This window comes from Pleurodeles waltl, chromosome 6, assembly GCF_031143425.1.
Source record: "Pleurodeles waltl isolate 20211129_DDA chromosome 6, aPleWal1.hap1.20221129, whole genome shotgun sequence".
Taxonomy (NCBI): Eukaryota; Metazoa; Chordata; class Amphibia; order Caudata; family Salamandridae; genus Pleurodeles; species Pleurodeles waltl.
This window is the reverse complement of record NC_090445.1, coordinates 711,138,715-711,153,041: the sequence shown is the minus strand read 5'-3', so window position 1 is coordinate 711,153,041 and position 14,327 is coordinate 711,138,715. Positions and strand designations below refer to the sequence as shown.

Genomic DNA, 14,327 nt, shown 5'->3' with positions numbered 1-14,327 from the left:
CTCTTACTCTGAACCTTGGCTCTCCTCTGCTCCTCAGGTGGTCCCTATCCTTCCCTTTCCCAAAAAGGGATGTGGCAGTGGCGAGTGGCTCTGGGTTTATTGTCTCCGAGGATGGCCTGATCGTAACCAATGCCCACGTGGTGGCGAACAAGAACCGAGTGAAGGTGGAACTGAAGGATGGCAGCACCTACGAGGCCAAAATCAAGGATGTGGATGAGAAGTTGGATATTGCACTCATTAAAATCGATGCGCAGGTGAGACATCTGAGTCAGAGCCCTAAACCTAGCTTGAAATATGAATTTGCAGAAAGTGTACACAAAATAAGAAATACCTGCAAAGCTTCTAGTCTGAATGTTGCACTTTTAAGTCTCTCTCAACAACATTTTTTTCTTTGACCAGTCTGCAACAAAATTTACAAAAGATTTCTGAGTGATGTGTGAGGGTGTGTGTTAGGAAAGGGAGAAAAAGGGATAACCCCGGAGAATATGATATGCATCGTGTCCTTAACGAGAGACGTGTTACTGTGGCGTGCCTAATAATTATCATATAGTTATAACACCCCTTTTATTTGTTATGCCTTCTGAATTGTTTACTAGTCACTCGGCAGGGTTGGTGCATCATTTCTGATGCTGCAACATCAGAAAAGAAAAATCCATAGATGTATCTCACAAAAAAAGCAGGGAATGCCTGAGCCAGTGCGTCTTCACTCCAGTGGCTATTATCTATAAGGGCTACAAGCCACTTTCCAGCAAGCATGGTTACTTAATAAGGTTTAGTGATGATTTTTATAGATAGGTACATAAAGGATAGTGAATGTTAGCATGTTCTGAAACTAATGCAAAGGTCCCAAACTAAATTTTACGTAGGTAAAGCACACACACACACACACACACACACACACACACACGCACACACACACAATATCAACACACACAGGTACAAGCCCACACATATATACACTAAGGGCGTCATTACGAGTGTGGCAGTCTATTGACTGCCACACTCGCTGTGGCGATCTGGACTGCCACTAATGCAGCGGTCTGACCGCCACATAAAAACCCTGGGGGTCGGACGGCCAGGGAACCGCCAGCTCCACCAGGATCTTGGATCCCAGCGGTCTGGAGGTGGCAGAGATCCTAATCCACCAGAACAGCGCTGCAGGCATTGCTACCATGGGGATCACAACCTCATTCTCTACCAGCCTTTTCATGATGGTAACACTGCTGTGAAAAGGCTGGGAGTGAACAGGTGCAGGGGACCCCCTGCCCAGCACCATTGCAATGTTCACTGTCAGCTTTGCAGAGAGTGAAAATTGTGAGGCTTCTTGTGCACCCTGCGGGCTACAGCATTGCCGCCAGCTCGATTTCGAGCCAGTGACAATGCTGTAGCCTGTTTTCCACTAGGCTGGCGAGCGGAAACCAAGGTTTCCACCGGCCAGCCTAGCGGGAAACTCTTAATGGGGTCAGCGGGGAGGTAGCCTGCGTGGCGGCAACCTCCTCATCTGAAGTTTGGCAGACGGTGAAAACTGTCTGCCGAAATCGTAACTACCCCTTAAGTATCCTTTTGCAATTCTGACTTGATGGTCACAGTCTTTGGGAGGACATTACGAGGTCGGCAGATGGCTTTCACTGTCCGCTGAACTTCAGACATGGAGATTGCCGCCACACTGGCTACCTCCCAGCTGGCCCCATTTAGAGTTTCCCCCTAGGGTAGCGGGAAACAGGCTACAGCATTGCCACTGCCTTGAAATTGAGCCGGCGGCAGTGCTGTAGCGTGCAGGGAGCACCAGCATCCTCGCAATGTTCACTGTCTGTAAAGCAGACAGTGAACATTGCGATGGTGCTGGGCAAGGGGGGCCCTGCACTGCCCATGCCAAATGCATGAGCAGTGCAGGGCCCCCCTGTGGCCCCTTGCACCTTTTCTCCGACAGCCTTTTCATGGTTGTGTTACTGCCATGAAAAGGCTGGTGGGGAATGAGGTCGTAATCCCCAGGGCAGTGCTGCTTGCACCATTGCCCTGGCGGATTAGGATCTCCACTACCTCCAGCCTGCCAGGATCCAAGATCCTGGCGGAGCTGGTGGCTCAGGGTTTTAAAGTGGCAGTCTATAGACCGCCCCACTCGTATTGACCCCCTTATTGTCCTGCTGCATCCAGTGCTTGAGGTCAGAGTCCAAATTCTGCAGCTGTCCGGGATCTATTGTCACATAAACCATAAACGCCAGTGCTCTGGGTGTGTGTTATGTTCTGTTGATATTCATTTCTAGGGCTCACAGCCTCTGTAACCTTAGATGTTGGTAGCTTGCGGGGTGTGAAACTACATTATGTGAAAATTTACCTTCGCCTTCCTGTCACTTACCTGTCTTATTTGCCAGAACTAGAAGGGCCTTGAAACATGGTAGAAACGAATATTAAATCATGCACATTCACATTTAGTCCTGTAAATGGCTTGTTCTCCCCTCTGATCTTAGGCACCAAAGGGTTATGAAGGTTTGTAGCAACAGCAAGTTCAGGCAGAATTTGACAGATAGACAATTGCTGCTGATTAATGATTGAAGATGGATGCCTGGCAGTTAATGCTTCCCTGAGGGATCAGGATGTCTCCAGGTGCGCTGGGCACACTTTCCGCCTCCATCCCCCCTGCTGCAAGACTCAATAATTATGTTGTTCATCACTGTGGCAGAAGGAACACTTTAAGATCTGACTATAGGGCTGCCAGTAAAACATCCAGCTCCAACCCTTCACCCAACTAAATCCTCAGGGCACAGGGAGAGCTCCCTCTGCAAGAGTCAGCAGTTTCAGCTCTGCAGTGGAAGGAAGCTCTTATTCGGCCAAATGTGTCACCAGTTGTCAGCGGGCAGGATGCATCTGGCCAAGAATGTTGGCTCTGCTCTGAGCATAAGGTTTCAGATGAGTATCATGGAATAACTCACTATACATTTTGCTTCCAGATCCAGTGCTTTTCCCCAGGTTCATTTGGAATCTGCAGTCCTCACAAGTGTCTTCTTCTTCAAATGTATCCACAGACATAGAGTCTGCTGATAGCAGTAGGACATCGCAGCCAGTCCCACAGACTCTGGCTGCTGAATAATGAAACAGAGATCTGTGGTGCATACAAGGCAAACACAATGGCTACAACAGCACAAATCCAGTAATAATGTTGAGTGTCAGTGCTCTGACACGTGCCTAACCGAAGAGCAAACATAAATATGGAAAATGTAGGAGATAAAAGGCAGGAGCCTCTTTTAAACACAACTCATGGTTAGTTGTCTGGTGTGCAGGCTTTGCACTGGAATGAACAAGGAGAAGGTGGAGCCTAGAAGAAAACTGGGACACTTTGAAGGTCAAAGAGTGTAAAATTTGTGTGCATGTTTGGGCATGTGTAGAAGCTTGACTGGGTATGTGAGACTGTGGAATAGCGTTGCTGAGGACTAGGGCCAGATGTATAATTTTTTCAAATAGCGATTACCTAATTGCGATTATCTGCAAATCACAATTACGTAATCGCTATTTGATTGTATGAAACTCAATATTCATGAGGTAGGTTGCAATTTACGACCCATGGGGGCCTGCTGTCTGCGACTGCTTTTAAATAAATCACTGTCTGCTCTTAAAAGATGTTTTCGCATGCATTCACGACCCCTTCCAGTTTGTCAATGGGTTACCACCTACTAGAAGTAGGTGGTAAAAAACAAATGTTTTCTGATTGCATTTGTGTCACAAAACATTCCTACATACCGCTGCGATTCGGTATTAGGAAGGGATGCTCTTCATACGCCCCTTCCTAATACCGAATCGGTATGTAGTCACAAATCCGATTTGCGATTTGCTAACAAGTTACTGAATCGCAAATTGGTATTCATACATACCAAAATGCATTTTTGCGATCGCATGATACATCTGGGCCCTGGGTCTTTCAAGATTGTGCTACTTTATCATTGCACTGCGAAAGAGTGCTGAAGCACAGTTCAGATCAAGGATTTGCCTGGCTCAAGGTACTGCTCTAGCAGAACAATGTAATGCTTTCTGAACAGCTGTTCTGTATCCACTGTTCTGCCTAGCTCAGTTGGAATGGAACTGGGGCACAAATTATATGTTCTTCAGAGAGGGACTGTCCCAAGAAGGGAGAGGAGACAGATGACTACCCATCCTCCGGTAGTATGATCACAGCAGGGGTGGTTTCTCTTTTAGGGCAGAGGGGCTGTGCCCCTCTGAAATTCCTACACATTCATATAAAACATATTAAATAGATCAATTTGTATAGAGATACGATTGTATCTCTAAACAGATCAAAGCATTTAAGTCTGGGCTGTCTGTCCCAGGCTGCCTGCCCCGCCTTGCTTTGAAGCACGAGACGGAAGTGAGGCAGTAAATCAACTTTCTACACTGTGACGCACGATGCAGGACTGACTGCTCTAAAGCCCTTCATTTCCATTGTGATTAATGGTTGTATCCACTATAGGCCAGTGACACTTTTAGTGTCATGATTTTGGGAGTCTGAGTTTTCATCCCTGCATGAGGACAGCCATCTGTCATAAACTGGCATAGATCCCACACTTTCCCCATTTGTCATGCAGTTGGAGTGGATGCAACCATGTGTGATTTAGTGCCTTGTCTTCGGTAACAATAATTGTTATAATGCTATAATGCTAATCTTGTGTTATTTTTGTTGTACTGAGAGCCCTAGTCATGCTAACCTCCCCATGTGACACCCCAGGCCATGGCGGCAGATCTCTGGCTCCTTTAGAAGTGGAGCTGCTGTATTTGTTCCTCATGAAATTGTTCCAAATAAAGGGCACGGTTCTTGCTCCCTTGCAAAATGGATCCAAACATCTGAGTCAAATGCAAGAGGAGAAATACATGCTTACAATAAAGGCAGTTGTCAGCTGTATGGCGTTAAAACAGTCCCTATCTTCATGCCCTTAACATTAATGCCACAATGGATTGATATGAAAACAATGAATGTTAAAATATGTGTAATGTGTGTCAGCCATTTATTTCCTCTTATTTCACATGTTTTACTTAATGTTGCATTCCCCAAGAGAGTTAGCTGTTTCATCATTCTATTTTTCTGTGCATTGTATCACTCTTGCATAGTGCACACTTTGACTCATGCCAGGTGTTTATGAGGGGCTTTGATAGAGGGCACTAGTGCTGAGGCTAAAGGCACAGCAAAGTGTCTGACAGTGGGTTGGTCTTTCTGCAGAGCAAACAGAACCATGGTCATGTATTCCAGTTGTAAATGAAATTCAGTGTAAATGTGTGTGAAGGGGTGCGTAGAGGTCAAATATTTAGACGGCAAAAGCAAAATGAAATAAAAAGCTTAAATGTGAATGAGTGCAGTGTGTGTTTGGGGTGGATGAGGGAGATGAAAGGGGGTGCATTTAGGGGAGAGGTAAAAGAGGGTGCGGAACAGGAAAGAGAGGAGGTTGAAACTGCGCAGATGGATGAGATGTGAAGAGAAAAAGGCCATACATATCTAACATAAAACACACATAACTGAAGGCCATACTCCCTCCATAGGCCTCAATAATATTTAATTCACAGTCTCGCAATTTCAGAATTGAAACATTTCCAATGTAAATTATTTATAACTAATCATTGTTGTTGCTCATTTATCTTAAACAGCTAACAACCATGGACAAAGCCAATAGAACTGACAGGTTTTAGGTGTATGTCAGTTGCTGTATTTTACTTCTGGATGCAGTAATATCTCAGAGAGAAACCAAAATACAGGCTGGATGGCACACTATACGAATCATAGAAATTTATTTTACATGTTCCCTTTTAAAAGGTCCCCACTTTTTTCATCCCACTTAAAGATCTGTCTGCACATATTTCTGTATAATTGATTGCATCCAGCAGCTGCGGGTGCTTCCTGATGCCTGGTTAGAGCATTATCTTCCAAAGTTGAGTCTGCATGCAGTGCAAGACACTCGGCAAGCACCCACTTTAAAGGGCCTGAAGTTGTTGTGCTGTACACTTTGCACATTAAAGTAACTTGTTGAACGTATTAATGCAGTAAGGTATGGGGCAATTTTTAATGTGTTTAGTATTTCCACTGCTTTAAAAACCTTGCTTTCTCACTAACTTCATTTGCTTTCAAATGCACCATTTGTCAATCTTTTTTTCAGTTTTTTCTTGGGAGGAGGGCTCACCTTGGACCCCACATTTGTCCATTAAGCTTGCTCGTTACATAAAAGTCATACCCAACATTTACACCACACCACTTTTAAATGTCACCTGCCGCCACTGATGATCAGATAACACAGGCCCTTCTCCATCGAGGGTGGGGATGCTTTCCCTTAATGAGGATCATGTTTACTAGCTGCAGGACACGAACAGCAGGGCCAACAAGACCGTGTGCCCACAGTTGGGGTGTAGAGTTTGGCAGAGAATATTGAGCTCCACAGATTCATGGGCATCCTCCTAGAAAAAAGCAGGCCTGCAATTTCTTGTTCTGTCAGTGGGACCAAAATCTGAGTTTCTGCAACATCACAGTGTGTGACCTGCAACATCTCAGAAGCCTAGCAGAACCTCCATCAAGTATCAGAAGCCATCTTAGACTCCACTTACTTTGAGTGCTCAGTGGAAGGCCTTTTTGGCACAGATGGACTCATTTGATCTCTCAGCACAGGCATTACACGATTTATTATTGATACTTGCTATTTTGGTGATGACTCGTTTTTAGGTTAGACTATTCGACCACTTCCTTGAATTCAGCTTATTGTGGGATGGTGGCACAATAGAATGTGAAGAGGGGTCCCCAAGTCTTCCATATCTCATAGATATTCTTTGGCCTTGGGCTTAAGGGGGTCCTCTTGGAAGCCCTCCAGCATTGAAAAGTCCCCCCGCAACATTGGCTGCAGGGACGTGTTATGCCGCCGTTGTCGGAGAGGTCTGTAAAGCACATTTACACTGGTTCACGGGAGTGGTGGTGTCTAACAAGATGGAACACCAGCACTGGGATAAATAAACCCTTACCCAGCACACCGTTCCTGGGGAATCCTGCATATTTAGTGCTTCTGAAAAGCTACCCTCTCCCTTTCCGGGACATTTTTTTTAGAAGTCTGTACTGCTTGTAGATTTGTTTCATAGCAGCCTTAAAAAATGAGAACCTCATGCAAATCCTCATGGCAAAATTACTTCTGCCTCAGATGCCATGAGTTCAATGTCTTCACTTGACTTGAGAGCCTGTCCTGTCTGCATCCTCACACTATGCTCACTGCTCTCTCGCAGTGACATGTTGATGCTGCGGGCAGAGCAAGAGTTCATTCACTCCTTGGATCTGGGCTTTGGGGGTGGCTGCAAGTGTACCCCCTTTCTCAGTGTCACCTTTCTTACTGTCCAGAGTCCACTATCTCTAATTATTGTTTCTTTAGGGGTCGGGCAATCTCCTTCTACTGCATCCTTCTCTGCCCTTTCTGTCTCCTCCTCCGTCACCCCCTCCATTGGTTATTTTATCCCCCTGTCAATGCCTTTAGTGCTGTCAGTCAGCTTAAGCTTTGGGTTTCACTCATTACTCCCTGTCATGAGCTCTGAGCCTCCTAGCTCCAGCAGTCCCCTGGGCTCTCTGCTGCACGCTCCCACCATGCAGCCTCCTTGATAGCTGTGTGTTGCATTCTCGATGAGACTCATGGCCCATGCTGTCAAAGACTAACAAATGTGTTTCCACTGCGCATGGCTGGTTCGTTGCTCATGTGCGGTGCAAGTTATGGAGGGTTCCAGGGGAAGTAAAAGGCGCAGCCTAGTCTTGTCCCGGAAAACTTTGAGACATTAGAATAGGCCGGACAAGATACGTGGGTTCATAGGCGTGGTGGGAGTTATAGCCACGATATAAGGAGACAGGAGAGGTGGGACCATCCTGCACTGCACTACAAGGGTGGCCTGTTATCTGTCATCAATCATTGCTGACTGATGGTGTAGACACCACTGGTTTGGAAGCTGCCATGCAGCAAGGCGTTGCCCTCCACCTCATTTACTGCATTTGTTAAGACCACCCTGTGAGGTTACCCTTACGGAGCAGTCCATAGTATTATTACTACAGGTCTCCACACATCCCTACTACACCCTTACAGGCCAATAGAGATGTACTCCACAGCTCCACTCTATGCCCCTTTCCACACTGTTGGCCAAAGTGTGTCACGTTTTTACATATGTACTAATGTGAAAAGGAGCATAATAACTGCGGTTTGTCTGCTAAGCAGTGTGGAAAGTGTCATAATAATGGTAGCTCATGGTAAGTCGCTATTACTATGTTCATTTGCCATTCATTTACTGAGTGTATTAATGCTTTTTCATACTGATCAAAATGAAAACGCACATAGTAGTTGTGCTTCACAGTAAAACTACATAGCTGTATCAATTTCCACACGTATTTGCTCAGTATATTCTATGTGACTAACACCTGAGTTAGTGGTACGCCGACCAGGTTTGCAAGTTGAGTATCATTTTTACCTGGTTTAAGGAGAACCATGGGTGTTATAACTCCTGGCGCAGAATTAAAAACTGGTGTTATTTATTCTTCCTGGAGTTTACTATGTGTGAGGTTTCCAGGGTACGCACTGCTCATCGATGGAACAAAATGATCCTGCAGACACACACAATTGCGATGCTCGGAAGGAAAAGAATACTCCTGAAATGTTTGAAATACTATATGAATTTCTGCACACAATGTACTGCAAACCTTTGACCGTTAGGTCATAATGGGAAAATGTTGCAATAAAATACACTGTTGGCACACAGTGTTTGAAGTAACTCTTGTGTGGAGATCCCCATCCCAAGCCAATGGGTGAGCTTGCTTCCACGGTGCTGTATGAGGCCATTATTAAATATTTTCCCATGCGTGGTTTTGATGAGCATAATGTTTTTGAACAATATCTAAAATTGATGTTATTTGTCCTCGCAAAAGACTTGTGATTTCAATGCTATATGGTGGGACACTGTGTGTCAGAATTTCTCTTCTTCTTCTGTGGTACAAATGAATAATGGGCATTGCGTCTTGGCACAGTATTTACAATTGGAGTACTTTCTCTTGGTATAGGGTTTTGATTCTCATATTGTCTTGTGGGGCACACTGTATCAGAGAGGCACTGGTTCACCTGTGTCACAAATATATTTGCCTGCTGAGAACGTAATGTTTTGTAAAGGATACTGCAAAACTTAAGTGAAATTTATCAAGCCGTGGAAGGCCACCTTGCATGTCCATGCGTGGCAGGATACATTTGGAGTAATGCAAGACAGTGCAAATAACTCTCTTGCATTACTCTGCTCTAGGGAGGTGTTACATGGGTGGAGCATGGGAATTTCCATTATTCCACTCATGTATTTTGGCGTATTTCCAAATTTACTATGATATACATGGAAAGCGTCAAAATCCTAGGATTCCCCAGGGGAAGCATGACGAGGAGAAATATGTTTATTTCTCCTCGTTGTCCCCTCTTTCTGCATGTGCTGCATTTTTCAGCAAAAAAGTATTTGTAAAATGCCTCTCGGGGTTGTTTTGTGCAGGAAGGTGTTTCTTCCTGTACAAAAGCAATCCTGCCTGGCACAACGGTGCATGTGTTGGCACTAATCTGCTAATTGTGCATCAGTGCAGGCATAGGACAAGAACGCGCCAAATCCGGATAGATATTGCACAAGGGTTCCTGCCTTGGTGCTAAGCTGCTAATTGTGCACCAGCGCACGCAGCAAAAAGAAGCAGGATGCCTTGTTGCATTGCACTGCATGAACGTTTGATAAATCAGGGCCTTTGTTTTTTTGCACCAATATATTCACGAAGAAGGCATACTCCCAACCCTTATTGGAGAATGGAGACAGCAAAAAGTGCTCACTATGATTGCTCATGCATTACAATGCGAACCTGGCACAACATCTTCTGACAGGGCTGCTTTGTTTCACAGTCCTGACCTGCTGCAATCCAGTTATAAACTAGCACAATTGAGTCAGTAAGATTTTCCACGAACCTTGGCCACACAAAAGTAATTTGTTTGTCTCCAAGAGTATATACATTATTGGAAGATAAAGAGCAAGAGAGTCGCACCAAGGAAACTTCAATCAGCTTTAGAAAGTGTATAATTCGATTTTCTCATTACTATCATTACTCATACCAGCTCTTCGTTTTACTCTGGGGATTATTACAAGTTATCAGCCTAACTGCATCTCGGCCATGGGATTGCTTTATTAACTTAAGGTGGCGAGGTTTAAACAAGAAATGCATACCCTCCCCAGCGATCCCTTCTGTCTAAGAGTGTATGCAGAGAAGTGAATGGTAACAGTTTTTCTAAGTTTCTTCTGTCTTCCCCTCTGTCCAACATACTTTGGACTCGTTAAAGATCACCTGACTGGAATACTGGGGCTTTAAGCATGCACCAAAGATAGGGTACCGGTCTGTGCTTCGTTTGTTGAGGTGGCTTCAGGTGGTGGTCATTGGCAGTTATTTTTAAGCGTTGCCTACAATTATCTGTTGAGTACTTAATGTGGACAAAGAAGTACTTAGAACGTACTGTAGGGAAGCCCATTGTTTACCACTGGGTGACTTTCTTGCCAATCTAATTTACTTGCTTCTTATTGCTTCCTCTTCTTGTAGTTCTTTACCATACTTATTGGAAAAGGCATATTCTTCCACTTCTTATATTCAGGGGACTACCTTTTTCATTTTCCATAAGCACTCCATGAAAGTGCATGTGTTTTCCTTCTCTCGCGCTTGGGTGCTCATTCCCTTCTCAAATCCCACCCCCAGGTTCTACCTGTTACTCTACTGCCCACATAGGTCATCTGTTGCTTCCCTGATCTGCCCCAGCTATCTTCTGCCTTTTTTAATGACATTTTATTTTTCAAACCCCTATCCTCTTAGTTGCACCTGCTCCTCTACAGGAGTGACTTGCTGTCATCCCCTCTTCCTCACTTGCTTCGCTGTTACTTCCTTGCCCCTCCTGTTGTGCTTTAAAAAAAAAAAAATCCTTTGTTTTTTGGAGGCACACCAGCTGTTTTTTGTTTTTGGTCCACTCATTTCACTTGTTGCACTTTATTGCATTTTTTTTTTTTACTGCTCCTAAATTGGTGGCCATCGGCTTAGAACAGTAAACTAAACATAAAAAAATATATATGGCTCCATAGTCATGCCATGTACATGCGCATATGTGATGACGCATGCACATGAATCTACATCACGCTTCTGCAGCTTTTTATTTTGTTTTTGTTAGTACTTTTCTGCGTAAGCATACAAGCTTTTTTTCTTTTTGATGACAAGGAACAGCACCTGAAAAACCATTGGCAAAACCATTGAAAGGTAAGACCACCTGGCTTTTCCAGTGCATGTTAGGGACTTGAACTTTTTTAATTATCAGACCTTGATCCAGAGCAAGATACAGAAAAGCAGCAAAGAGATAAAACAAGAGGTAGGGTAAGATAGGAAAACACTACAAAAGCGAGTTAAAAAGATAGGAAAAGTAGTGTGATGGAAGAGAGCGGTGTGAGGTGAAATAAAGATTCAGCAATCTTGACATTCTGCAACCCCAGCTTTTGACAACATCAGTGGCAGTCGTCTATAAAAAACAGGATCCCCTGCATTTATTGTTTACCAGTTAAGTACTGGTGCCAACATTTACAAAATACTAGCTTGTGTACCTATTTCTACAAGTCTCCTGTAAGTTCTGCATATCAGAAGTCTGGCCTAACTCGGACATATTGAACCACATTTTGCTGTATCTTTTGAGGTTCTGTGTCTGTTGTTGAACTGAATGAAGCCTTAATCCAGGAAAAGTAAAAAACTGTTCACATTAGCATAATGCAAAGTCATAGTGCCCGGATGCAAATATGTTGCGCGACCTCGAAGCCCTTCAACTCGAAGTTCTGCTTCCCAATCATGAACGTGGCACCTCGCCTAAAATGACCTTGTGGTTTCAGGCATGTGGTTCTGGTCCTTTACAAATGCCCAGGGTGTTAGGATGGGCTATGAAGTCAAGCCCGCTGAGGAGGTGGAGTCTTTCCCTACGCAGATTCTCTTCTGTTCGTTGTACAACAAGCTAGCAGGCTCAAGGTCGAGAAACCTGTTGTAATTCTGCCTCAGTTTTACCCCTTGTGTTCTTTTGTGATTTTTAGTAATTTCACACTTTTCTCTCACTTGTGGGCCTTCCCGCCCTGTGTCAGGCCTTCTGCACTTTCTGTTGTGCCCTCACAGCACCTGAGCCCTCCCCACATGCTTTTTCCCACTTTCTGCTGCTCCTTACCTGCGCTTCTGCTGCATTCTCCTTCCTATCTTGCCTTATCGCCCCATGATAGCCCCACTCACTGTCCTGTGCTCCTCCCCCTGTGCTTCTACCTCTCCCAGAACCTACTTAAAGATGGCTGCTCTGCAACCCTGTTGAGCAGGTGCCCTCTCTTTCACTGAAACCTGGCTGAACTCCACATTGGCACCCAGCATTACTATGGGAATGCCAGAATGCTAGAAGAAAGCAAAACAGTACCTCACTCGCAAGCCAGGAGGACTCACACTCATCTACAAGGAATCCATCAAAGGCTCAACATCCATGGAGAATGCCACCAAAGTTCATGGAACATCTGCACTTCAAGCTGCAAATCTCAGAAATCTTCTCCCTGAACAGAACCCTCAACTACTGACCCCATGAACCACCTTCATTAGCCTCTCCAACTTCATCCGGCTCACCAGCGACTCCAAAGCCTACATACTCCTTGGCGACCTCAACTTCCACCTGGAAGACAGAACCGACCCCTACTCCACAGCACTGCTCGAACGCCTGGGCAACATTGGGCGTAACCAGTTTGTCCCAGGAACAACACTCACTGCAGGACACACTGGACTCCATCTTCATCACCAAACAATCAAAATCTTTGTAGGGTGTGCTACACACCCGTCAGGGTCTCAAGGTGCTGAGTGGAGGGGGGAGCTTCTACTGCTCGAACTGCCAGGTCTTAATAAGCCTCCTGAATGTCAGCAGGTCTTAGGTCTGTCGTAGGAGCAATGGGAGGGTGTTCCAGGTCTTGGGGGTGAGGTGGGGGAAGGATCTGCCTCCTGTGGTCGCTCTTCGGATGCAAGGGACGGTGGCGAGGGCGAGGTCGGCTGAGTGGAGCTGGCGGGTTGGGGTGTAGAAGGTGAGTCTTCTGTTGAGATAGGCTGGACCGGTGTTGTGGAGTGCCTTTATTGCGTGGGTGAGGACCTTGAAGGTTATCCTTTTGTTGATGTGGCCAGTGTAGGTCTCCCAGGTGGGGAGTGATGTGGCTGTGGCGGGGTGCGTCAAGGATCAGGCGTGCAGAGGCACTTTGTATGCGTTCCAGTTGTTTGAGGAGTTTGGCTGGGGCTCCTGCATACAGGGCGTTTCCGTAGTCAAGTTTGCTGCTGACGAGGGCCTGGGTGACTGTTCTTCTTGTTCCTGTGGGGATACATCTGTAGATCCTGCGGGGCATGCAGAGGGTGTTGAAGCAAGATGAGGAGATGATGTACTCACCAGTGACATCATCAAGTACAACTCCGCCTCACTGCTCACATGGACGGACAACTCCATCATCCACTTACACATCATCGTTTGAGGAGTTTTGACTGAGGATCCTGTGTAGACATCATCAAGTACAACTCTGCCTCACTGCTCACATGGACGGACAACTCCATCATTCACTTACACATCAGCACACCACAAGTCAATGCACCCACCAGAACCAGTCTACCAATCCGCAGCTGGGGAATAATCTCAGAAGCAGATTGGAACACTGGAATTCAGTAAATCAAAATGCAGGTGCAAACAACTGGAGAGAAGATGGCGCACCAGCAAGAACCACGCCGACCAAGCCACTTTCAAAACGGCCCTCAACGACTACACTGCCAGATCAAAGCATCAAAAAGAGAGGCCCTGACCTTCCAGATCGAGAACACCGCCAACCAAACCAAGGAACTGGTCACCATTGTCAGAGAGTTTGCCTGCCCATCAGCCATCAAACACTCCATCCCTCCCTCACAAGAACTCTGCGATGCCCTCGCCGACCACTTCCATAACAAGATAGAAACCATCTACAGTAACTTCGATCTCCAACCCTCTGACCTCCCCAGCATCCCATCAACCTCCTACCCCGACCACCCGCACACCGCATGGGGACAACTCAGCACACCGAACACAATCACACTCATGAGCTACATCCACTCTGGAGCAATCACTGCCCCCTGCCCCCACTGGATCTTTAACCATGGAAGGAACATGATCAGCCACCAGCTCACCACCATCCTCAACACCTTGCTAACTACAGCCAATTTTCCAGAAGCCTGGAAATGCACACAGATCAGACCCATCCTCAAGAAGCTGTATGCAGACCCCAGTGAC

The 14,327-nt window shown here is 45.7% G+C and overlaps 1 protein-coding gene across 1 annotated transcript in view; it reads left to right on the top strand.

Moving 5' to 3' along the window:
- HTRA1 (HtrA serine peptidase 1) overlaps positions 1–14,327 on the top strand; it is a 229,406-nt gene that overhangs the window by 83,339 nt on the left and 131,740 nt on the right. The window contains exon 3 of the mRNA XM_069239178.1: positions 38–254. Within this exon, the coding sequence (XP_069095279.1) occupies positions 38–254 (217 nt within the window). The remainder of the gene's footprint in view (positions 1–37; positions 255–14,327) is intronic.